Source organism: Stomoxys calcitrans, chromosome 4, assembly GCF_963082655.1.
Source record: "Stomoxys calcitrans chromosome 4, idStoCalc2.1, whole genome shotgun sequence".
Lineage (NCBI taxonomy): Eukaryota > Metazoa > Arthropoda > Insecta > Diptera > Muscidae > Stomoxys > Stomoxys calcitrans.
Genome location: NC_081555.1, coordinates 114,175,283 through 114,201,851, shown reverse-complemented (window position 1 = coordinate 114,201,851; position 26,569 = coordinate 114,175,283). Strand labels below are relative to the sequence as shown.

The 26,569-nt window shown below is 39.0% G+C and overlaps 2 protein-coding genes across 4 annotated transcripts in view; one reads left to right on the top strand and one right to left on the bottom strand.

The window, feature by feature from the left end:
* Nucleotides 1-20,559, top strand: part of LOC106084795 (probable G-protein coupled receptor B0563.6) — a 253,318-nt gene extending 232,759 nt beyond the window's left edge. For all 3 annotated transcript variants that reach the window (XM_059366543.1, XM_059366544.1, XM_059366542.1), the window contains 7 exons: nucleotides 7,312-7,461; nucleotides 7,532-7,625; nucleotides 7,696-7,849; nucleotides 7,921-8,098; nucleotides 8,184-8,278; nucleotides 14,656-14,808; nucleotides 20,322-20,559. In XM_059366543.1, coding sequence (XP_059222526.1) covers nucleotides 7,312-7,461; nucleotides 7,532-7,625; nucleotides 7,696-7,849; nucleotides 7,921-8,098; nucleotides 8,184-8,278; nucleotides 14,656-14,808; nucleotides 20,322-20,435 — 938 coding nt within the window. In that variant the 3' untranslated portion in view covers nucleotides 20,436-20,559. The remainder of the gene's footprint in view (nucleotides 1-7,311; nucleotides 7,462-7,531; nucleotides 7,626-7,695; nucleotides 7,850-7,920; nucleotides 8,099-8,183; nucleotides 8,279-14,655; nucleotides 14,809-20,321) is intronic.
* The window catches only part of LOC106086191 (sex-determining region Y protein-like), a 74,173-nt gene continuing 55,804 nt past the window's right edge, over nucleotides 8,201-26,569 (bottom strand). The window contains exon 3 of the mRNA XM_059366545.1: nucleotides 8,201-8,307. Coding sequence (XP_059222528.1) covers nucleotides 8,284-8,307 — 24 coding nt within the window. The 3' untranslated portion in view covers nucleotides 8,201-8,283. The remainder of the gene's footprint in view (nucleotides 8,308-26,569) is intronic.

The window sequence follows — 26,569 nt, the reverse complement described above, 5'->3', positions numbered from 1 at the left end:
TGGGCTGAAGAAGTCAAGACCAAAACCAAGATCGGTTTATATGACAGCTATACCAGATTATGAAACGTTTTGTATCATACTTAACACAGTTGTTGGAAGTGATACCAAAACTCGACGTGCAAAATTTTAGTCAAATCGGACGAGAATTGCGCCCCCTAGAGGCTCCAGAAGTCAAGACCCAAGATCTGTTTATATGGCAGCTATATCAAAACATGGACCGATTTGAATCATACTTAGCGCAGCTGTTGAAAGTGAAATCAAAACACCACGTGCAAATTTTCAGTAAAATCGGACGAGAATTGGGCACTCTTGAGGCTCAAGGATGAAGACCCAAGATCGGTTTATATGGCTGCTATATCAGAACAGGGACCGATTTGAATCATACTTACCGCAGTTGTTAAAGGTGATACCAAACCACCACGTGCAAAATTTCAATAAAACCGGATGAGAATTGCGCTCTCTAGAGGCTCAAGAAGTCAAGATCCCAGATCGGTTTATATGGCAGTTATATCAAAACATGGACCGATTTGGCCCATTTACAATCCCAACCGACCTATACTAAAAATTAGAGCGACTTAAAATGACATAATAAGATCGGACGCTTATTTCGAGGTGTTACAAACAGAATGACGAAATTAGTATACCCCCATCCTACGGTGGAGGGTATAGAAAACCAAACATACAACATAAGGAGGTGTTTTTCCAACTTTGTGAAAATTAGCTAACACAAACGTTTAGTAAGTTGGCCAATCATAAGCTCAAGGTGAAAGCCATACCACACGTATATAAGTTAATGTTGTTAAGATTGGAGGTGCGTGTAGGATGAATGGGTCCCATTATAGGTAATTTGTTACAATACACGTAGAAAAATATATTTTTTTTTTGTACGCCACACATCTATACTCATATGTAATTTAGGAAGCCAAAAAAGAGGAACGAGGAAATATTTCTCAAATTATTCCATTAATGATGAATGCACTTTAACTCTCGGTTGTGACTACGACAACGGTGGGGTTTCAGCAGCAGCACTGCTTATTGTATTTAATGGTTGCATAGAAATATTTTTGTTATTGTATAAGGAAATGAATTAATTTCGTTATAGGTCATATTGTACCCCAATGTACATAATGGCATACATTATTTTTATTTGAATATGACTATGGCATAATTAGGCTTCCATACATTTGTGGCATTTGCCGCACAATCGTGATTAGAAAATACTCGAAAATTTATGACAGAATAACGGAGGACAGGCAAAAGGATTGAAGTCATTAATATGCGTTACTCCGCAAGACACATTCAACCATAATATATTCATTACCTTCATATTTTAGACAAGGGTTTGCAATTTAAGATTTTTATACGCGTGGAAGATTGAATAACAGACTTGGCGGATTGCACAAACTACGGGTAATATATTTGATACGAATGAGTAAGAGAAATTACTGCCATTTTCTTCCAACGAATTGTCTGACATTGTCTGGCATTCAATACAACAAGTAGTCACAACAGACAAATCACACAATCTCAAAAATGGAATTTTTTGCACGCGTACTTTGTACTTTGACATCAAGGTAACACCTGAAAATATTGAAAGTTTTCATTTTCAAGATTCTCAATCGCATGTATCACGATTTTCGAGAAGAGAGTCTCAGTAAGGAGTCGGGTGGCACTGGCTCTTAATTAAATACTAAGTGCCAATGATACTCGAGATGACAAGGCGAAATATTGGCGCCTTCAAATAACCAATGGCCAACATCAGCGTCTGATTCCAGGTTAGGGGCGGCTGAAAGCGAGCGTCGGATCTTGGAGCAAACGGCTCGCAACAATGAGGGATACATGTGCAATCCCACAAAACCCATGCGGTTGGGGCGTTGGGCCAGTCATCTGCCCCCGGAAAACTATGAAAACTACTTTGAGAAAGAAAGGAATAGTAAAAACAGACCCCCCCTCCATTGTTGGCGACCCACGCAAACGAAAAAAGGAAAGGAAGAGAAAGATGCTCAGTATGCTTTGACATTTCATCATGAATGGACTTACTAACGAGCAACGCTTGCAAATCATTGAATTTTATTACCAAAATCAGTGTTCGGTTCGAAATGTGTTCATTCACCGTAACGTTGCGTCCAACAGCATCTTTGAAAAAATACGGTCCAATGATTCCACCAGCGTACAAACCACACCAAACAGTGCATTTTTCGGGATGCATGGGCAGTTCTTGAACGGCTTCTGGTTGCTCTTCACTCCAAATGCGGCAATTTTGCTTATTTACGTAGCCATTCAACCAGAAATGAGCCTCATCGCTGAACAAAATTTGTCAAAATTTGAACACATTTCGAACCGAACACTGATTTTGGTAATAAAATTCAATGATTTGCAAGCGTTGCTCGTTAGTAAGTCTATTCATGATGAAATGTCAAAGCATACTGAGCATCTTTCTCTTTGACACCATGTCTGAAATCCCACGTGATCTGTCAAATACTAATGCATGAAAATCCTAACCTCAAAAAAATCACCCTTTATTAGAGAAGTAGAAGGCAGATATTACCGCGTTACAGGAAGTGCGATGAACCGGGAATGGCGTCACTACAACACCAAACGGTGACGAACTATACTATAGCTGCCATAACACGAGACATAAAATTGGCTGTCGATTTGTGGTTAGTAGGAGACTGAAACACCTTGTCTCCAGCTTTACTCCGGTGGTTGAGAGACTAGCCACAATCAGCATAAAAGCCAAGTTCTACAACATCAGCCTGATTTGTGCCCATGCCCTGACGGAAGACAAAGACGAGCAGACCAAGGATATTTTCTACGAGCGCCTAGAGAGGGAATATGACCGCTGCCCCGCCCATGATATTAAAATCGTTCTGGGAGATTTTAATGCGAAAATAGGAAAGGAAGACATTTTTGGTCCAACAGTCGGATAGTTTAGCCTCCACGAGATAACGTCCAGTAATGGGTTGAGGCTGATAGATTTCGCTGCGGCAAAAAACATGGTGGTTACTAGCACCAAATTTCAATATAAAAATATTCACAAAGCCACGTGGCTGGCACCTGAAAAAAACAAGATAGGTGGAAGGCATTCATCCAGCGTGTTAGATGTACGATCGATCCCTGGAGCGAATATAGATTCGAAACATAACCTTGTTGCAGCAAAGGTTCGCACCCGTTTGAACATGGCGAGGAAAGTACGATCTGACACAACAAATGACAGCGGTATACTCCACTCGACTGACCCAACTGCTTGATGAAAGCACTCCTTGTTCCGATGATATAATGTCGCAGTGACAAACTATTGCCCACTCAATGGAAAATGCCGCGAAATCCATACTTGGGTACCGGAAGACTCCTCCAAGAAACCCATGGTACGACCAAGAGTGTCGAGATGCTACTGAAGCCAAGAATGCGGCATATAGAGCAACCCTGCAATCAGAAGCAACGCACCAGATGAAGGAGAGGTATCGGGAGAAAAGGAGAGGAGAAACGTCTATTCCGCAAAAAGAAAAAGGAAATGGAAAGACGTGAGTGTGAGCGAATTGAGATGTACAGGAGTCAGCATGAAGTCCGGAAATTCTACTAAAGAACTAAACATCAAACCGATGGCTTTGGTGCAGACACATCCTCCTGCAGAGACAAAAAAGGAAACGTGGTAATTGACACAGATAAGATGCTGAGGATATGGAAAGAACATTTTACCCAACTGTTAGTGTCCGACGTTGGCGGCGAAGAGGATACCGCAGAACCAATTCCTGATGATGGTATAGAATGTTTACCGCCTAGTCAGAATGAGGTCCAAGTAGCAGTGACCCGACTAAAGAACAACAAGGCAGCCGGAGCCGACGGGTTACCCGCTGAACTATTTAAGACCGGAGGCGACACGCTGATAAGGCGTATGCATCAGCTTATCTGCGCAATCTGGCTAGAAGAACGCATACCCGATGATTGGAACCTCAGCATACTATATCCCGTACACAAGAAGGGAGACAAAGCGCAATATGCCAACTACAGAGGAATAAGTCTCCTCCCCATCGCATACAAGATACTCTCGAGCGTACTGTGTGAAAGATTAAAACCTAAAGTCAATGAGATAATTGATAAATCCACCCTGGACCAGATATTCAGACTGCGCCAAATCCTGAAAAAACACGAGAAGGACAAATCAACACCTACCATCTCTTTGTTGACTACAAAGCCGCTTTCGATACTTCTTTACGTTCAAAGGTATTTCAAGCCATGTCTGAGTTTGGCATCCCCGCAAAATTAATAAGACTCTGCAGGATGACACTTGCTGATACGCGTTCCCCAGTAAGAATAGGAAAAAATCTCTCGGAACCATTTAATACCAAACGAGGTTCCAGACAAGGAGACAGACTATCGTGTGATCTCTTTAATATTCTGCTGAAGAAGATTATACGAGATGCAGATGTGAAGAGATATGGCACACTTATCACAAGAGAACACATGCTACTCGCCTATGCCGACGACATCGATATCATAGGTCGGTCACCGGAAGTAGTAACTGCAGCCTTTGAAAGAATCGAAAGAGAGTCAGTGAAAATGGGTCTGGCAGTAAATGGAGGTAAGGCGAAATGGATGGTTTCAACTCTCAAAAATCCTTGCACAACCGAGCAGATAAAGAAAATGGAGAAAGTTGGGAACCACAATACTATAAATTGCTTTGCACCTTACAAACCTCCGGGGCTAGATGGATCAGACGACAAAAGTTTGTTTAACCAGACATGCAAAGATGCTGTCAAATCGAAAGAGGTAGCATTCAGAAACTGGCGCTTGGATAAAAATGCCAATACTGAACTGCTGCGCAAGCAGGCAAGATCTTTGTGGGCCAATGTGCTTAGACGCGAGAAATTTCTTTACGAACAGCGTCTGGGTACTAAGGTTCTTGCTTCTACACGAGGAAGTTAGAGCTTCTGGGCGTTCGTAAAAGTATTTGAGGGTAGCTCTTCATCATATTTGCAGGGAATTCTTCCCTGCCGGATAGCGATCAACCACTCCCCTAAATCGAAAATGTATCTGACGTTATGCCCTAAATACTTTTTCGAACTCGTGTCAAAAGGGTTCTCGGGAATCTAGACGTATGGCATATCAACAATTGTCTTACGCAAGTGTTCTTCAACGCCCGATCGTCCATTACGTAACCTTTTCAACCTTGCCTACCGTGCGGGAGTCTTCCCTGTGCCTTGGAAGGTTGCGAACGTTCAGCCAATACCCAAGAAGGATGAGGCAAACAACCCTGCAAATTATCGGCCAATTGTGATATGCTCCGCTCTCTCCAAGGTCATGCAGAGCATGGTTAATCACCATCTCGTGAGGTATTTTGAGTCCAATGGCCTTCTTAGCGACCAACAGTATGGGTTCCTCAGAAATCGCTCTAGGGGCGACCTCATGGCACTTCTGTCGGCACGTTGGAGTCGCTCAATCAACCAGTTTGGTGAGAGTAAAGTTGTGGCTCTGAATATCTCCAAGGGTCTGGCACGGTGCACTATTATCAATGCTTGTCGCATATGGTGTCGGTAATGGCTTTGTTCGTTTTATTTCGAGCTATCTCATAGATCCACTATATGAGTCGGTATAGATCGGTTCTCATCCAATGAGCATAAATTGACCGCAGATGTACCCCAGGGCTTTTTCTTATTTTCATCAACAATCTGTTGGGTCAGACATCGAATCCGATCTACTCATTTGCGGATGACAGTAATCTCTGTCATTCGTACTCATTCGCTTATAGGCCGAGTCTTCGAGAGATTGAGAACAAGAGGCGGGTTATGGATGACACACTCTGCCAGGATTTGCTGGCCATTTCTGAGTGGGGTCGAATGTGTCGAGTAGATTTTAATGCTCGGAAGACTCAGTGCTGCTTGTTGTCACACAAACGTTTCGCTTACCCATTACGATCATGTTTGCCTATCAACAGTGTAGATGTTGAGCAATCAGAAGCTCTTGATGTTCTGGGCATAAAAATACAAAGTGATGTCCGTTGAGCTAAATATATATTTGATATGTCGAAAGAAGCATTCAAGTTGCTAGGCTTCTTTGAACGGTGTAAGAAGTACTTGACTCCTTCTGATCTTCTTATGTAAGTAACGCACATGTATGGGCTTCAAAGTCATCCCTGGAGCTACTGGACCGTGTACAGAGAAGAGCGATGGCGTTGATTGGAGACAGTAGAGTATCCAACTCTATTGCCCCCCTTGAAAATCTTCGCAATGTGGATTGTTTGGCGCTATTCTATCGGTACGGTGTGTGTTCGTCTACTTTTCGTCTTTTTATACCTGATGTAAGGATATTTGTTAGAAATACTACATTCCAGGACAATGAATTATACATAGAATTCTTATTTCCCCCAAACCCGTTTGTATGAGGAATCGTCTTCCGGCTAATTTTTCCACACCCACTATGACATCCAACGATTTAAAACAAATGTCAATAAACACTACATCCTTTTCCACCCTACTACTTCTAGAGCCCCTAGAGGGTGCAATTATTATCCGATTTGGCTGATTTTTTCACAATGACTTCCACTTTGGTCTCCAAGAGCCAAATCAAGTATTGCCCCAATCGGTTAATTACTTGGTATAGCTCCAATAGCATAGCAATTCTTAGCCATTGTGCTTTGTTTCCCTATAAAGAGATATCGGGCAAAGAACTTGACAAATGCGTTCCATTGTGGAGGGTATATAAGATTCGGCCCGGCCGAACTTAACACGTTTTTACTTGTTAATTTTTAATATGCTCACATTTATGAACGAATGAAATTTCTTTGATTTAAAAACATTTAATGATATATGATTTTTTTAAGAAAACTAGAATATGCACCTGCGATAATATGAACTTGAACTCGCAATAATATCAAATATAATTTGATTGTTACTATTCGCAAAAGTTTATGTTTAGTTTACATAAGTTTCTTATGTAATGTTTATTTTATTAAAAAAAAAAAAACATTACTTTTAAAGTAAACAAATTTTTAAAGATATTTAAAACGGCGAATGTTTAAACGTCGGATGTTTAAAACGTCGAAATATATAATTAATGCTATTGGTGGCATTTCAAATTTGTCATAACGTCCCAAATTTTGATTAGCACAGCGAAAAACCAAGTTGAATTTGTCATAATGTCCCAAATTTTGATTAGCACAGCGAAAAACCAAGTTGAATTTGTCATAATGTCCCAACTTGGGTTAGCATAGCCAAAAACCAAGTCGAAATAATTATAACAATTACTTCCTATTATAGCCACGCACACAACATGTATAACACTTATTATAACAATTCTTGTTTTCTCTTCCAGCATATTCAACGGCTGCTTTGCTTGCAATTGTCTTCGCTATTCCCTTTGGTATCCGAATGCTTGTGCACAAAGACCGAGGACAGTGGGAAGAGTTTGGGCCAGCATTTTATACAGCGCATTTGGAGTTGTTTCTAGGAAACGGATGTCTAGGTAGGTTGTTGAATGTGGTTATAAAAATGGTTTATTTAGTACAGCAAACTATTATATTGTGTTATATCAGGTGTGGGAGTTATGATGCTGTTGGTGCTGACAATAGAACGCTATGTTTCGGTGTGCCATCCGAGTTTCACAAGGCCTGTCATGGGCCCTCCGGGGTAATTTTTTCAAAACAATACAAGGGAGAACAATTTTCTTTGTTATTTTTGCACTTTTCTTTTCTTTCAGGCTGATAGTGTTTTTAACCACTTTGATAACCTTCATAATATATGTGCCAAGCGTTTTTCGAGGAGAGCTAATCAAATGCGTGCTGCAGACAGATGGACGATTTGTGTACTTTCGCAGAGATAATAATGCTTTTGTGACAACAGTATTTTATTATGTAAGTTGGCCAATGATGAAAATTATTTTAGGTTTATTTTTTATTTAATTTTGCTTTTTCTTTTATCTCAGGTCTACAAAATCATGCTAGAAGTGATATTCAAGTTAATACCCACTATTCTCATTGCTGGCCTTAATCTGCGAATAATGATGGTCTATCGTCAGACATGTGAGAAACGTCGCAAGATGACTTCTTCGAGGGCTTCCTACATCAAGGATGCTGAGGAAAGGCGGTTGTTTCTGCTTTTAGGTAAGCATTTGTTTTGATGAGGGAAATTCTTCCATGTGGCCAAATTTTGTTTTTTTTTTCTGGAATTTTACATTTGACTTCATAGGTAGCACTTCTATATTATTTTTGGTTTGTGTTTCTCCCATGGCCATTCTGCACATGACTATTGCTTCGGATGTCTTGCCGAGTTTTTCGTTTCAGGTAAGTTATGAATCCAGGTAAAAATAAAACTGAAAAGATCAATACAATGAGAATTAATAGATTTTTTACAAATTAAATTAAACAATAATTCTTCATATAAAAAATTTAAACACAATGAAGGTAAAATTTTATTATGTCAATCTCTCTCTATGGACTTGAAAATTACATTGCAATTTGGTTAAAGTCACGCTATTTGAAGTCTACTGTATATGAGGTCCCCTATATTGGAGCTTAAACTTGAATTACAGGGCACTCATAGATGTAAAAGAAGTATCCTCGCTGTTCCTTAATGGAATGAACATTGTGGATAGGCAATTGGCTGGCACCACTGACGTGAGGCTGAGGAAGTTTTTCTTTGGACTATCAGAGGCTATGAGCACTCTGCTATCCTTATGCCAGGCAGTATGAATTATACTTTGTCTAAGTCATTGTCTAGCATGTTTTCACCAATCGTAGACCAATAGAAATTAAAGAAAATTCACCTACAGAACTTACTCTGGTTTTCCGGGGGAGGTTAACTTCTTACTGATCCTTATGGGACTGGATCCATTGAGTGCCAAGAATCTGTTCAAGTTCCTCAATATGGCTCTGATCGCTCTCATAGTTCCCAATGCATGGAAAATTGAGAGAGTGATCTTTCTACAGAACATTTTTTCTGATGGTCTCGTCAGGATTCGAACCCAGGCGTTCAGCGTCATAGGCGGACATGCTAACCTCTGCGCAACTGTGGCCTCCCCATAAACTGATATAGCTGCCATAAAAACCGGTCTGGAATCTTGACTTCTTGAGCATCTAAAGGGGGAAATTATTATCCAATTTGGCTGAAATTTTTTACAACGGCTTCTCCCCTGACCTTCAACATTTGTGTCAAATATGGTCTGAATCGGTCTGTAGTCTGAAACTGCTCCCATGTAAACCGATCTCTCTATTTTACTCCTTGAACCCCTAAAGGACGCAATTCTTATTCGAATTGGCTGACATTTTTCACAATGACTTCTGCTATGGTATTCAACATTCAATTCGATTATGATTCGAATGGGATCTAAACTTGATATAGCTCCAATAGCTTAGGAATTATTTTCTTTAATCCTTTGTTGGTCTGAAAGGAGATACCGGGAAAAGAACTCGACAAATGCGATCCATGGTGGAGGGTATATAAGATTCGGTCTGGCCGAACTAGCTATGTCTGTCGAATTCACGATAGCTAACCGCTTGAGATTTTGCACAGATACTTTATATTGATTAGGTCATTGGGTGTTGCAAATGGGTCACATCGGTTCAGATTTGTATATTGCTCCCATATAAACCAATGTCCCGATTTGAATTTTTGAACCCCTGGAAGCCGCAATTTTCATCCGATTTGGCTGAAATTTTGCACAAAGTGTTCTGTTGTGACTTCAAACAACTGTGCCAAGTACGGTCCGAATGGGTCTATAATCTGATATAGCTCCATATGAACCGATTTGACTTCTTGAGCCCCTGGAAGCCTCAATTTTTTTCCAATTTGGCTGAAATTGTGCACATAGTGTGCTGTTGCGACTTCAAACAACTGTCCCAAGTACGATCCGAATGGGTCTATGACCCGATATAGAGCTCCCATATTAACCGATCTACCAATTTTACTTCTTGAGCCCTAGAAGCCTCAATTTTCATCCGATTTGGCTGAAATTTTGAACATAGTGTTCTGTTGTGACTTCAAACAACTGTGCCAAGTACGGTCCGAATGGGTCTATAACCTGATATAGCTCCCATATAAACCGATCTCCCGATTTGACTTTTTGAGCCCCTGGAAGCCTCAATTTTCATCCGATTTGGCTGAAATTTTGCACATAATGTTCTGTTATGACTTTCAATAACTGTGCCAAGTATGGTCTAAATCAGATATAGCTCATATATTTTAGCTGAATCCATGGTGGTGGGTTCCCAAGATTGGCCCGATCGAACTTAGCACGCTCTTACTTGTTGTATATAGCTGCCTTATAGACAAATCTCCCGTATTAGGGTGTTATCCATATAAAAGGAACATTTATTACCCTATTTTGTCCAAATTTGCAGTAGTAAGTCACTTTGACTCGTCGATACTGAACATGGTCCTCATCAGACTAAATTGGACAATAGCTGACATGCATAACAAGTGATCCCTGAGAATATAACAAGTGATCCCTCAACTTCCTTACCAAAGAGTCCAGATTATGCCATATTTGGATACAACTATCATATAGACTGATTTCCAGATTTGGGGTCTTTTCATTCGATTGCCATGAAATTTTAAACAGGATTTTTTGTATACATCGATATCCGTAGGAATATTGATTAGAAACGGCTATATTTTGTTATAGTAAGGGTGATCAGTTCGGTATAGAAAACCGGTTGTATCGACGAGTTACCTGTGGTTGCAGGGGTGGAGCTCACCGGGGATGGGTTTAGTCACAGAAATTTGTTTGTGTCAGTGAAAGAGAGAGAAGGGCTAGTTATATTCGTTTTAATAGGCTTTATCTAATCTAACCTAACCTACTAAAAGTTAGGTTAGATTGACAGTCCTTTACAAACTCAATTAGACAATTTGAAGTCCATTGCGATACCACAATAGCGACAGACCAGGGCATCTGATGGGAATCGAACCCACGACCCCCGCACTGTCAATCCCAGCACAGTACCAACTTGGCTACCGGGCGCCTTTTTTAATGTACTAAGTAGTTCCTTATCTCGGTGTTATCGGGTCAGACATACCTTTCAGTCGGATATCTAGGGGATGGCTTTGGTAATTCCTAAGACGTGATTCACTCAAGGCATGAATTTGGCATAAAATCATGGGGTGGCAGTCGTAGTCCGATGACACGAGTGTGAGTTCGTGGGCTCAGTGGCTCTTATGTCTAAAGTACAAATACGAGGAACTGGCTACGTGTATCTCCGTGACATGATACACTCATGGCGTGAGTACTGTAGTAAATCACAGTGTGGTGGTCGTACACAGATGGCACGATTGTGTGTTCGCGGGCTCAGCGGCTCTTATGTGGAGAGGTGTTGGCAAATATGTAATTGACATATATATATTTTTTTTTGGAAATCGGATTAAAGATTAAAAAAAAAGTCTTCATCAAAATTTTGCTTACCCTCCCCCTTACCCCAAAAGTACTACTCAAAAATAAAAGTGGACCGATCGGGACAATATGGGATTCAAATGAAAGGTATTCAAGAGTAGAGTACGAATTTCAAAATAAAAGTTTGTTTCAAGTACCTGGGTGCCGCCCCAGCCCCAAATCCCCTTAAAATAGGTTTATTTGACGATCATGACAATATGGAACTCAAATGAAAGGAATTCGGGAGTAGATTACGAATATGGTCAGGAAGTAGTAATAGGCTTTATAATTTATTGATAACGGAAGGGGGCGAACCCTCCACCGTTACCCCAAAAACACCAACCAAAAACAAGAGTGGACTGATAAGGATAATATGGGTATCAAATGAAAAGTATGCGGCAGTAGATAACGAATCTGGCATACAAATTCATGTCGAAGTATAGGGGGTCACGCCACCCCCACAAAAACGCCCAAAATGGGCACATTAGCCAATTAAGGATATATGAGACTCGGTTTGTTTGTTCCGTATAGATTGAAAAACGGCAGAATCGCATATTGTGTAGGTTGGTCTGGAAGGAAACATAGGCTATATAATTTTTCGGTATCGGAAGGGGGGCGGACCCCAAAACCAAAAGTGGAGCGATCGGGACAATATGGGTATACGATGAAAGATATTGGAGAGTAGAATACGAATATGGTATTAAAATTTGAGTCTAAATACCCATCGGGCCGCCCCAACCCCAAAACCCCCAAACAGACATATTGGACGTTCATGTCAATATGGGGCTCAAATTAAAGGTATTCGGGAGTAGATTTCGAATTTGGCATACAAAATCAGATCGATGTTTAGGGGGTCATCCCACTCTCCCAAAAACGCTCTAAATGGCTATAAGACCGTAAGACATTATGACTATATGGGACTCGTTTAAACCAATTTTCTTATTGTGTAGGTATGTCTGGAAGGAGACAAACCTATACAATTTTTAGATATCGGTTGGGGCGGACTCTCCTCCTTATCACCCAAAACCAAAAGTGGACCGATGGGCACAATATGGGTATTAAATGAAACGTATTGAAAACTACAAAACGAATACCGTATTGAAATTTGGGTTCAAGTACCCAGCAGGTTGCCAACCCCAAAACTCCTCTAAACAGATATATCAGACGTTCATGGCAATATAGGACTCAAAAGAAGTGTATTCGGCTGTAGATTACAAATATGGCATTAAAAAATAAGGTCCAAGTAATGGGAGGTCGCACCACTACAAATACCCCCAAATGGGCAAATTAGCCAACCACGGCTATATGGGACTCAAACGAAATATATTTTGAGGTATATTACGAATGTGATATACAAATTTGCCTTCAAATCTAGGTGGCGCTTTTCCTCCTAAAAATATGTCAAAAATTAATTAACCCATTATGACAATATTGGACTCAAATGATAGGTATTTGCGAGTAGAAAACGTATTTAATATCCAATTTTGGAGCCAAGTGTTTAGGGGTACGCCCTGAAGCACCCCCTAAACTGAAATTCTTTTCCGACTGTGGTAATATGAAGCTCAAATCAACGGTATTTCGGAGTAAAAAACGTATTTCATATTTATTTTCAGAGCAAAGTGGTGTCGGTGGCCGCCCCAGCCCCAAAACATCCTCAAAACGGTTAATTTTTACTGACCATGGCAACATGGGCCTCAAATTAAAGGGATTTGAGAGCGCAGCACGAATTTGATATCCATATTTGAGTCGAAATGTCTGAGGTGCCATCGCTCCCCTAAAAAGCACTTCTCATTGTCCTAATTTTTAAAAAACCAAATCTCGGAGATTGGTGCACTACCTTTCACAGATTTCTCTCGAAACTTGTTTGCACTCTTACAGTCACCAAAAACAAAACATGGTTCCTATTGTTGGAGTCGGCTGCCTCGGGGCCGCCCAAAATCCGCCAAATGGATATATAGACCAATAACGACAATTTTGAGCTTAAACGAAAGGTGCTTGAGAAAAAAAACGAATTTGATGTTCAATTGAAGAGCCATGTGGTTAGGGAGGCGCCCCAACCAAAATACCTACCTATTATATAAAAGCTATTTGGGGTTGAAATTGATTGATTTTCGGGAAGTTAACACTCAATCTAGGGACAAAGAACCTAGAGTTCACCACACCCTCAAACAGAACTTAGTTATCGAACATGCCACTATGGGGCTCACATAAAATGTATTTGAAAGTAGAGCCCGAAGCTTATATTAACTTTAAGGGCAAGTGTTTGGGTGGCCACCCCACCCTCGAAATACCCCCTAAACAGGAAATATTTACCAATACGGTAATAGAGGACTCAAAAGAAATGCATTTGGAAGTAGAGTAAAAATGTGCTTTCTGATTCAAGTTTAAACTCTTAGCCAAGTCCGAACGGCGTGCAGCAGTGCGACACCTCTTTGGGGAGAATTTTTTACATGACCATGCACGGCATGGTACCTCACAAATGTCGCCAGCATTTATAGGGGATAACCACCGCTGTAAATTTTGTCCGATGTTTTCGCAGGATTCAGCGGACATAGGCTACAATGGCATGAATTCGATTACCACATTCAGGGCGAAATGTCCCCACCCTAAAAAGATATTAGAGAGTTAAAAGAGGCGTAGCGGAGCGAGCCCGGTTCGCCTAGTATACTTTATATATAAAAATCTCAAAAACTTAAACCCGTTTTTTAAATGCCAGTTTTTCGAAAACCGGTTGTAGAAAAAGCCAGTATAGCGGTTTTCCGATTTAGTTTCCTGAGTCCGCAAAAAGAGCTATTTCTACATGATTCCTCTGCACTTTGGAATGGTTAGTTGTATTTAACCCATCGACGCCCATATAGAATATGTTCCAGATCGAAACATATTTGGCCATGTATAGTTGCCACATAGATCGCTCTCTCGATTTTAATTCTGGAGTACTGAACATCTAGGTTCCCACTTAACGATTCAACACTGTTTAAATCAGTCCTCAATAGAATTGTTTAAATCCCCTAAAGTTAAAGAGAATCTTCCACTATTACCCCCTAATATTTCTACGCCCCTGTAAACATGTCATTGAAAAACTCCTGACACATTTGGTGTCGATGTTACAAGCTTTCATTTCCGTTGCACTAACCGTTTTTTGTTTTGTTGACAAAAATTCAATTTTTTCTCGTTTCCAGTCATTTTCAATTAAAACAAAAGTCTTTTTAAAAAAAGAGCTAAAATAAAAAGTTTATTCATCTTTTAGAGTATAAATATGTAAATGTGACTATGTGTGTGTTTTTTTCTTTTTTATAGGTGTTTAGGGCATTGGCCAATCTGATGGAGTTAACCAATTACTCGATAACCTTCTACATCTACTGTCTATTCAGTGAGGATTTTCGCAACACCTTGATGAGAACCATCAAATGGCCGTGGATAAAATCACATCTATGCCATCAAATGGATGAGGTAAGAAGGATACCAAGGGAGATTTAAGGGAGGTGAAGGAGGATACCAAGAGAGATTAAAGGATAGATTAGAAGGGGGATACCAAAGAGATTGAAAATGTTTTATACTGCTTTTTGGGAATCTTTTTTGATATGCTGAATATGAAGGGGTTTGTTAATTTTGTTTTTACATTTTGTCAATAATCTATCATTTGTTGGGTAATATTTGGTTTATGAATGTAACAAGAAATGCCAAAACGTATTGGCTTGAAGACTTGAGTATATTGAACTGAGGACAAATAAAAGTATTCGCTTTTGTTTTCCTTAAAACTTCAGACAGTGCAGTGAAGGGAAACTCAATGCAGCCTAAAGAACAGGGAGTAGACGATGAGACCATCACACACTCCAAGAAGCCAATCTAATGGAGGACCAATGATTGAGGTCATTCAGATAAATCTCCAACGGAGCGAGACAGCTTCTCACGCTGTGATGCAGAAAATCTGCAAGGGCAACATTCATATTGCCTCATTTTAGGAGCCACGGACGACCCGCAACAAAGTTTTTAGACTTAACCATATCAATTGCAAATTATTCTATGCTAACACCGGTACTCGGACGAGTACCTGCGTTATTTGTCATAAAAATTTACATTTCGTTTTTTCCCCAGAGTTGTCAACGTCGGATGCAACAGTGATGAGTCAGGGAGACGGTGGAGTATAAACCTCACTTTATCTGCCATTCGACTCTTCGACACCGCCATCTACATCGGAGCTGCAACGGTTGGTGAGGAAAGCAAAACAGACAGGAAATGAGGTATTAATAGGATGCGATGCGAACTCTCACCATATTTTGGGGGGTAGTACTAACATTAATAGTCCTGGCAGAATTCTTGTAACCCAACGTTCTAATAACACTTAATACTCGTATTGGTAACACCGCTACCTTTTTTAATAGGATTAGGGAGGAGGTTTTAGATGTGACAATATGTTCGAAAAATCTAATCGATGAGGAGTGTCTCCATGGAACATTCCTTCTCAGACCAACGCTAAATTAGGTTTAGGCTAGCACGCCGAATCCGATAAGCTTTCGTAATAAGTTGAAAACCAACTGATTGAAATCCGGAAGACTACTCAGAAGAAGACTTGGGCAAGATGATTTAGATTGTCCACACATAGAAGACATTGACGACAATATCAACAGGATTACAACTGCATTAGTGGAGTCTTTCGAAGATAGCTGTCCTCTTCGAGAATGAAAATCAGCCCAAGAAAAACCCTGGATGACCGAGGGTTTTGGGAAAAAGGTCCGCAGACTTTATAACAGAAGATGTCGTAAAAAAGCAGAAGTATACTGGGATGAGTATTACACATGGCTCAAGGAATACAATTAGATTACCAGAACGGCAAAACGTGCATCCTGGAAGCTTTTCTACGATCAAGTCGATAGCGTTAATGACGCCCCATGAAACGTTTCTCTCAAAAACCCATATCCAAACTGAAACGTTAGAAGACGACATGGCAGTGAGAGCAGAGACAACGGAGGACATGTTAAGGCTTTTGATGAAAACCCATTTTCCACAGGATACGACGGGACTTACGGAGACACCGGAATCTTGGAATAATGTGAATGATCGAAGGCTTGTCATAGCGGAATTTATGGTCAAGGCAGCCTTGAGAAGCTTCAAACCATTTAAGTCATCCGGACCTGATGGTATATTTCCGGCATTACTACAAAAGGAGGCCGACTATGGCGTGCCTAGGACTTGCATATACTCCGAAAGCCTGGCAGGAGGCAAGGATGGTATTTATAACCAAACCTGGCAAGGCAAGTTATGGGACACCAAAGACCTACAGACCTCTAACCCATACGTCCTTTCTACTCAAAACCATGGAACGCATTGTGGATACCATGGTGAATAGTAGGACATCCAGCGAACTGCTCAAACACAAACAGCATGCCTATGTCAAGGGATGGTGGGTGGAGACTGCCCTGCACGAGGTTGTGCATAAAATAGAAGAATCCTTCAATGCCAAGACGTAAACATTGGCGGTTTGAATTGACATCGAAGGGGTCATTTAACCGGGTGGACCGGGTCCTTAGAGACTGGATAAACCATATGCTAAGGAACAGTTGGATAAATTGTGAGTCCCATGACAAAAATTAAAGGGAGAAGATGGCACAAGGAACGCCACACGACGCGCCACTCCTGTGGGTGACCACCATAAATGACCTATTACAGATGCTGACTGAGGAAGGATGTGAACCCTTCTGCTACGCAGACGATATTATAAGAATCCAAAATAGCTATGTAGAAGGGCCGAAAGCGTCTTGCATATGGCATTCGACGGGGATAGACCCAAGGGTCTGGATGTTAACTCAGAGGAGACTGAAATACGCATGTTCACGAGGAAGACGAAGGTGGGCCAATTGGACACTCCACGTTTACTCAATAAAACGGTTGACAAGGTCAAATACTTAGGAGTGATCTTGAACTGGAAACTTAATTGGAAGTGTCACATTGAGGAGCGTACTGAGGCTCACAGATGTAAGACACTATGAGGATAATCTACTGGCTCTACAGGAGCGTGATTAGACCAATACTCACTTACGCCTCAGTAGTTTGGTGGACTGCTATGGAGAAAAAGTGCAACATAAGGACCATACAACAGGTTCAGAGAACATGTTGTCTTGGCATAGGCAGACCGATGAGGACCACGCCCACTATGGCACTGGAGACTATTCTACATATCCGACCAATTGACATACGTATTAAGTGTGAGGCAGCCACTACGGCCAGAGACTTAAGGCGATGGGAGAATGGATTGAGGATGGGAGCAGCTCATACCATCGCGGTATAATCGAGGCGACGATAGAAAACTTGGAAGGAAAGGAAGAGGTTTCCGAACGGATACCTGAGACGACACTTGAGGTCGAGTGCATTACTGCCAGAGGCACAGTCTTAGACTGACGGATCCCTAGTATTGCCATCTGGAAGATCATTTTACACGGATCGATTAAAGCTAGAAGACAGAGTGGGCCTGGGGGTCTACATTGAGAACCAAAGGACTGCGATCAGTTTTAGACTGCCTGATCATAAAACGGTCCTGCAGGACGAGTTCCCGGCGATCGTGAAATACTGTCTTTATGGACAGTAAACAGGCCAAAAGGGCAATAGCAACCAGGACGGTAAGATCACGAACAGTCTTGGCCTATAAGAAGGAGATTAACGCCTTCTTTGAGTATGGCACTATCCGCATTGTTTGGTTGCCGGACCATAGTTGAGTGAGGGGGAATGAGAAAGCAGACGATTTGGCCAGAGAACTGGTTAAACCCAAGCCTTTCTGGTTGGCGCAGGTCCGAGTTAAGGGCGTAGGCAACGAATGCGCATGTAACCCTGTAAAACAGCGAAATGATCGGAGAAAATCCTGCCTGTTGAAATCACGCTACAGTCTTTAAAAATAGAGATATTAAGCTGAAACTTTCCACAGATTCTTGTTTGACCAGGTTAAGTTCGCAGATGGGCTATATCGGACTATATCTTCATATAGCCACCCATATAAACCGATCCGCCGATTTGGGGTCTTAGGCCCATAAAAGCCACATTTATTATCCGATTTTGCTGAAATTTGGGTCAGTGCAATGTGTGAAGCCACTCGACAGTTTGGGACAGTGAGTTGTGTTATGCCCTTCTACGTCCTTCCTTAATTTAGCCCAGATCAGTCCAGATTTGGATATAGGCCGTTCCTCCGATTAAGGGTCTAAGGCCCATAAAACCCATATTTGTTATCCGATTTCGCCGAAATTTGAAACAGTGAAATGTGTTAGGCCCTTCGACATCTTTCTTCAATTTGGCCCAGATCGATTCAGATTTGGATATAGCTGCCATATAAAGCGATCTCTCGAGTTAAAGTTTCCGACCCATAAAAGTCGCATTTATTGTCCGATTTAGCCAAAATTTGGGACAGTGAGTTGTGTTAGGCCCTTCTACACCCTTCTTCAATTTAGCCCAGATCGGTCCAGATTTGGATATAGGCTGATCCGCCGATTTAGGGTCTTAAGCCACATTTATTATCCGATTTCGCCGAATTTGGGGACAGTGAGTTAAGTTAAGCCTCTTCGACATCTTTCTTCAATTTGGCCCAGATCGATTCAGATTTGGATATAGCTGCCATATAGACTGATCTCTCGATTTAAGGTTTTGGGCCCATAAAAGCGCATTTATTGTCTGATTTCGACGAAATTTGGGACAGTAAGTTATGATACATCTTTCTGCAATATGACACAAATCGGTTCGGATTTGGATATAGCTGCCATATAGACCGGTCTATCGATTTAAGGTCTTGACCCTATAAAAGGCACATTTATTGTCCGATTTCGCCGAAATTTGGAGCAGTGAATTGTGTTAGGCCCTTCAATACTCTTTTTCAATTTGGCCCAGATCGGTCCAGATTTGGATATAGCTGGCATATAGACCGATCCTCCGATTTAGGGTCTTAGGCACATTAAAGCCAAATTTATTATCCGATTTTGATTAAACTTGGGACAGTGAGTTGTGTTAGGCCCTTCGACATCCTTCTTCAATTTGGCCCAGATTGGTCCAGATTTGGATATAGCTGTCTTATAGACCGATCTCTCGATTTAAGGTTTTGGGGCCTTAAAAGGCCCACTTATTATACAATATCGCCGAAATTTGGGACAGTGAGTTAAGATAAGCCCTTTTGACATATTTCTGCAATTTGGCCTAGATCGATCAAGATTTGCATACAGCTGCCATATAGACCGATCTCTCGATTTAAGGTTTTGGGGCCATAAAAGGCACATTTATTGTTCGATTTCGCCGAAATTTGGGACAGTGAGTTGTGTTTGGCTTTTCGACATTCTTCTTCAATTTGGCCCATATCGGTCCAGATTTCGATATAGCTGACATATAGACCGATATTTCGATTTAAAGTCTTGGCCCCATAAAAGGCGCGTTTATAATCCGATTTCACTGAAATTTTACACAGTGACTTATGTTAGGCTTTTCGACATCCGTGTCGTATGTGGTTCAGATCGGGTTATTTTTAGATACTTTTAGCTACAAAAAAGGCCAATATTTTGTTATACTTAATTGAACAATGACTTGTACTTATTAGTATTTGGTCCAAATCGGAACATATTTCGATATAGCTGCTATGGGGCATAAGGTATGCATTTTTCCCTGGATTTTGACGAAAGGTGGTTTACATAAATATTTGAGTTGGTGGGTATCCAAAGTTCGGCCCGGCCGAACTGACGGCCTTTTAGCTTGTTCGTGGTAACTTTTTAGTTTTTCGAGAGCACAGTAAGACGATCACTGGCTCAGGTGTGGCGTATTAGTAAACTCAACCTCTTTTCAACCTAACCTAACCTAAACGTTGTGAATGCCTATTATACAAGGTTCTTGCTTCAAATACTTCAACAATACTTAGTTGCATGTACCCCATACTCAGGTTTCTTTTATTATCTTTAACACCATTTTCATATGTTTTTAACCGAGTTTTGTTTGCTTTTCAGGCATCTGCAAAGCAAACGCCTCTGACCAATTTTGATAAGTTGACGTTGCGCAACCATCACATAACCACCACATCGGGCGTGTGCACCGGTATAGGACGTTCCAGTAGCATTTGATGCAAACTACCGGTTATACTATGATAGTTTACTTTTTAAGCATAAGAACTATTTTTAAAAATTACTCAGACAAAAACAAAAATATAATAAAAAATTAAATATAATAAAAAAAAATTTAAAAAAAAAAATAATTTATTTATATATAAAAAGAATATATACACCTAGCCATATAATTAAAACCAAAAAAAAAAAACGTATATGGAAATAAAATATGTTTAAAAAAACAGAAAACAAAACTTAAATCTGTGTTCATTGTTACAAAAGGAAATACAAAAAAAAATAAAATATATACATACATATATATTATACACATATATTTGTTTATTTACAGTCATTATTAAATGAACAAAACAAAAGAAGAAAAAAAACAACACACTTAAAAAATCGAAAAAAAATATTTTGGGAATTTACAAATTACTAAATCAAACAAAAACTAAACCAAATCCAAAATCCACAAAATACCAAGAACAAGAAATGTTTCAATGTTTATCCAACCTAAAAATACCTAAGGAAAATATAAAACAGAGAACAATTGAAAATATTTTATGTATTATATTGCTCATAAACTAAGGATAAAATACATTCCAAGTCCTTAAATACTTATGTATGTACGTACATGTGTACAATTTATTTAAGAAATGCAAAAACGATAGAATGAGGATGCCTAAAAAGATATGGTTTTTATTTGTTGGATATCAAGCAGCTGAACATGATATGGAGCAAAAACTAATTTAATATCCTTAAATTCACTCTTGAGTGGTAGTAAGACCGTCTTATTCTATAAAGCAGGACTTTTTTTTTTTTTTTTTTTTTTTGCAAAAACCCAAAGTCGTTTTCACGGCCTGTAACGCTGTAACCCCTTCATTTTGTCGAATTTCGAAAATTTTAGAGCATTCCGCAGTTCGAAATTCGAAGAAGATTCGTAAAATAAACTGCGTTACTTAAAATCTCACATTTTATTTTTTTGGCCTTTTTTTTGCATAGGCTAACCCCTTGTCAAAATTTTCAATTTTTGATGCGAAAAAAAATTTCGAGCTGAGTGCACCGTATTGAAGATTGTGGCAGAAAAATCAGTACTGCGCAACTCCTGTGTTTGTTCTTCAAAAATCAAGTGCGTATTCGCTTATTTCGTATTCAAAAGATACAAAAATATCAACATGAGATTAAAATTACTGTAACTTGTTTAGTTTTTCGAACTTGTAGATTCCGAGGACACCGTTGTATTCGTGAAGAAAATCTCTCTCCGTAGTGGTGCTGAATGCTCCAATATTGTAAAAATCTCTATGAAAAACATCGCAAAAGCAAAATTTTTTCGTGCGTAAAAATTTAAAGTCGTTTTCACGGCCTGTAACGCTGTAACTCCTTCATTTTGTCGAATTTCGAAAATTTTAGAGCATTCCGCAGTTAGAAATTCGAAGAGGATTCGTAAAATAAACTGCGTTACTTAAAATTTCACATTTTTTTTTTTTTGGCCATTTTTTTGCAAAGGCTAACCCCTTGTCAAAGTTTTCAATTTTTGATGCGAAAAAAAATTTCGAGCTGAGTGCACCGTATTGAAGATTGTGGCAAAAAATTAGTACTGCGCATCTCCTGTGTTTGTTCTTAAAAAATCAAGCGCGTATTCGCTTATTTCGTATTCAAAAGATACAAAAATATCAACATGAGATTGAAATTACTGTAACTTGTTTAGTTTTTCGAACTTGTATATTCCGAGGACACCGTTGTATTCGTGAAGAAAATCTCTTTCTGAAGTGGTGCTGAATGCTCCAATATTGTAAAAATTTCTACGAAAAACATCGTAAAAACAAAATTTTTTCGTGCGTACAAATTCAAAGTCGTTTTCACGGTCTGTAACGCTGTAACTCCTTCATTTTGTCGAATTTCGAAAATTTTAGAGCATCCCGCAGTTCAAAATTCGAAGAAGATTCGTAAAATAAACTGCGTTACTTAAAATTTCACATTTTATTTTTTTGGCCATTTTTTTGCAAAGGCTAACCCCTTGTCAAAATTTTCAATTTTTGAGCTGAGTGCACCGTATTGAAGATTGTGGCAAAAAAATCAGTACTGCGCAACTCCTGTGTTTGTTCTTCAAAAATCAAGCGCGTATTCGCTTATTTCGTATTCAAAAGATACAAAAATATCAACATGAGATTGAAATTACTGTAACTTGTTTAGTTTTTCGAACTTGTATATTCCGAGGACACCGTTGTATTCGTGAAGAAAATCTCTCTCCGAAGTGGTGCTGAATGCTCCAATATTGTAAAAATTTCTACGAAAAACATCGTAAAAACAAAATTTTTTCGTGCGTACAAATTCAAAGTCGTTTTCACGGCCTGTAACGCTGTAACTCCTTCATTTTGTCGAATTTCGAAAATTTTAGAGCATTCCGCAGTTCGAAATTCGAAGAAGATTCGTAAAATAAACTGCGTTACTTAAAATTTCACATTTTATTTTTTTGACCATTTTTTTGCAAAGGCTAACCCCTTGCCAAAATTTTCAATTTTTGATGCGAAAAAAAATTTCGAGCTGAGTGAACCGTATTGAAGATTGTGGCAAAAAAATAGTACTGCGCAACTCCTGTGTTTGTTCTTCAAAAATCAAGCGCGTATTCGCTTATTTCGTATTCAAAAGATACAAAAATATCAACATGAGATTAAAATTACTGTAACTTGTTTAGTTTTTCGAACATGTATATTCCGAGGACACCGTTGTATTCGTGAAGAAAATCTCTCTCCGAAGTGGTGCTGAATGCTCCAATATTGTAAAAATTTCTATGAAAAACATCGCAAAAGCAAAATTTTTTCGTGCGTAAAAATTTAAAGTCGTTTTCACGGCCTGTAACGCTGTAACTCCTTCATTTTGTCGAATTTCGAAAATTTTAGAGCATTCCGCAGTTCGAAATTCGAAGAAGATTCGTAAAATAAACTGCGTTACTTAAAATTTCACATTTTATTTTTGTGGCCATTTTTTTGGAAAGGCTAACCCCTTGTCAAAATTTTCAATTTTTGATGCGAAAAAAAATTTCGAGCTGAGTGCACCGTATTGAAGACTGTGGCAAAAAAATCAGTACTGCGCAACTCCTGTGTTTGTTCTTCAAAAATCAAGCGCGTATTCGCTTATTTCGTATTCAAAAGATGCAAAAATATCAACATGAGATTAAAATTACTGTAACTTGTTTAGTTTTTCGAACTTGTAAATTCCGAGGACACCGTTGTATTCGTGAAGAAAATCTCTTTCCGAAGTGGTGCTGAATGCTCCAATATTGTAAAAATTTCTACGAAAAACATCGTAAAAACAAAATTTTTTCGTGCGTACAAATTCAAAGTCGTTTTCACGGCCTGAAACGCTGTAAATTTTAGAGCATTCCGCAGTTCGAAATTCGAAGAAGATTCGTAAAATAAACTGCGTTACTTAAAATTTCATATTTTATTTTTTTGGCCATTTTTTTGCAAAGGCTTGCCAAAATTTTCAATTTTTGATGCGAAAAAAAATTTCGAGCTGAGTGCACCGTATTGAAGATTGTGGCAAAAAAATTAGTACTGCGCAACTCCTGTGTTTGTTCTTCAAAAATCAAGCGCGTATTCGCTTATTTCGTATTCAAAAGATACAAAAATATCAACATGAGATTGAAATTACTGTAACTTGTTTAGTTTTTCGAACTTGTAAATTCCGAGGACACCGTTGTATTCGTGAAGAAAATCTCTTTCCGAAGTGGTGCTGAATGCTCCAATATTGTAAAAATTTCTACGAAAAACATCGTAAAAACAAAATTTTTTCGTGCGTACAAATTCAAAGTCGTTTTCACGGCCTGTAACGCTGTAACTCCTTCATTTTGTCGAATTTCGAAAATTTTAGAGCATTCCGCAGTTCGAAATTCGAAGAAGATTCGTAAAATAAACTGCGTTACTTAAAATTTCACATTTTATTTTTTTGGCCATTTTTTTGCAAAGGCTAACCCCTTGTCAAAATTTTCAATTTTTGATGCGAAAAAAAATTTCGATCTGAGTGCACCGTATTGAAGATTGTGGCAAAAAAATCAGTACTGCGCAACTCCTGTGTTTGTTCTTCAAAAATCAAGCGCGTATTCGCTTATTTCGTATTCAAAAGATGCAAAAATATCAACATGAGATTAAAATTACTGTAACTTGTTTAGATTTTCGAACTTGTAAATTCCGAGGACACCGTTGTATTCGTGAAGAAAATCTCTTTCCGAAGTGGTGCTGAATGCTCCAATATTGTAAAAATTTCTACGAAAAACATGGTAAAAACAAAATTTTTTCGTGCGTACAAATTCAAAGTCGTTTTCACGGCCTGTAACGCTGTAACTCCTTCATTTTGTCGAATTTCGAAAATTTTAGAGCATTCCGCAGTTCGAAATTCGAAGAAGATTCGTAAAATAAACTGCGTTACTTAAAATTTCACATTTTATTTTTTTGGCCATTTTTTTTCAAAGGCTAACCCCTTGTCAAAATTTTCAATTTTTGATGCGAAAAAAAATTTCGAGCTGAGTGCACCGTATTGAAGATTGTGGCAAAAAAATCAGTACTGCGCAACTCCTGTGTTTGTTCTTCAAAAATCAAGCGCGTATTCGCTTATTTCGTATTCAAAAGATGCAAAAATATCAACATGAGATTAAAATTACTGTAACTTGTTTAGTTTTTCGAACTTGTAAATTCCGAGGACACCGTTGTATTCGTGAAGAAAATCTCTTTCCGAAGTGGTGCTGAATGCTCCAATATTGTAAAAATTTCTACGAAAAACATCGTAAAAACAAAATTTTTTCGTGCGTACAAATTCAAAGTCGTTTTCACGGCCTGTAACGCTGTAACTCCTTCATTTTGTCGAATTTCGAAAATTTTAGAGCATTCCGCAGTTCGAAATTCGAAGAAGATTCGTAAAATAAACTGCGTTACTTAAAATTTCACATTTTATTTTTTTGGCCATTTTTTTGCAAAGGCTAACCCCTTGTCAAAATTTTCAATTTTTGATGCGAAAAAAAATTTCGAGCTGAGTGCACCGTATTGAAGATTGTGGCAAAAAAATCAGTACTGCGCAACTCCTGTGTTTGTTCTTCAAAAATCAAGCGCGTATTCGCTTATTTCGTATTCAAAAGATACAAAAATATCAACATGAGATTGAAATTACTGTAACTTGTTTAGTTTTTCGAACTTGTAAATTCCGAGGACACCGTTGTATTCGTGAAGAAAATCTCTTTCCGAAGTGGTGCTGAATGCTCCAATATTGTAAAAATTTCTACGAAAAACATCGTAAAAACAAAATTTTTTCGTGCGTACAAATTCAAAGTCGTTTTCACGGCCTGAAACGCTGTAAATTTTAGAGCATTCCGCAGTTCGAAATTCGAAGAAGATTCGTAAAATAAACTGCGTTACTTAAAATTTCATATTTTATTTTTTTGGCCATTTTTTTGCAAAGGCTTGCCAAAATTTTCAATTTTTGATGCGAAAAAAAATTTCGAGCTGAGTGCACCGTATTGAAGATTGTGGCAAAAACATTAGTACTGCGCAACTCCTGTGTTTGTTCTTCAAAAATCAAGCGCGTATTCGCTTATTTCGTATTCAAAAGATACAAAAATATCAACATGAGATTGAAATTACTGTAACTTGTTTAGTTTTTCGAACTTGTAAATTCCGAGGACACCGTTGTATTCGTGAAGAAAATCTCTTTCCGAAGTGGTGCTGAATGCTCCAATATTGTAAAAATTTCTACGAAAAACATCGTAAAAACAAAATTTTTTCGTGCGTACAAATTCAAAGTCGTTTTCACGGCCTGTAACGCTGTAACTCCTTCATTTTGTCGAATTTCGAAAATTTTAGAGCATTCCGCAGTTCGAAATTCGAAGAAGATTCGTAAAATAAACTGCGTTACTTAAAATTTCACATTTTATTTTTTTGGCCATTTTTTTGCAAAGGCTAACCCCTTGTCAAAATTTTCAATTTTTGATGCGAAAAAAAATTTCGAGCTGAGTGCACCGTATTGAAGATTGTGGCAAAAAAATCAGTACTGCGCAACTCCTGTGTTTGTTCTTCAAAAATCAAGCGCGTATTCGCTTATTTCGTATTCAAAAGATGCAAAAATATCAACATGAGATTAAAATTACTGTAACTTGTTTAGTT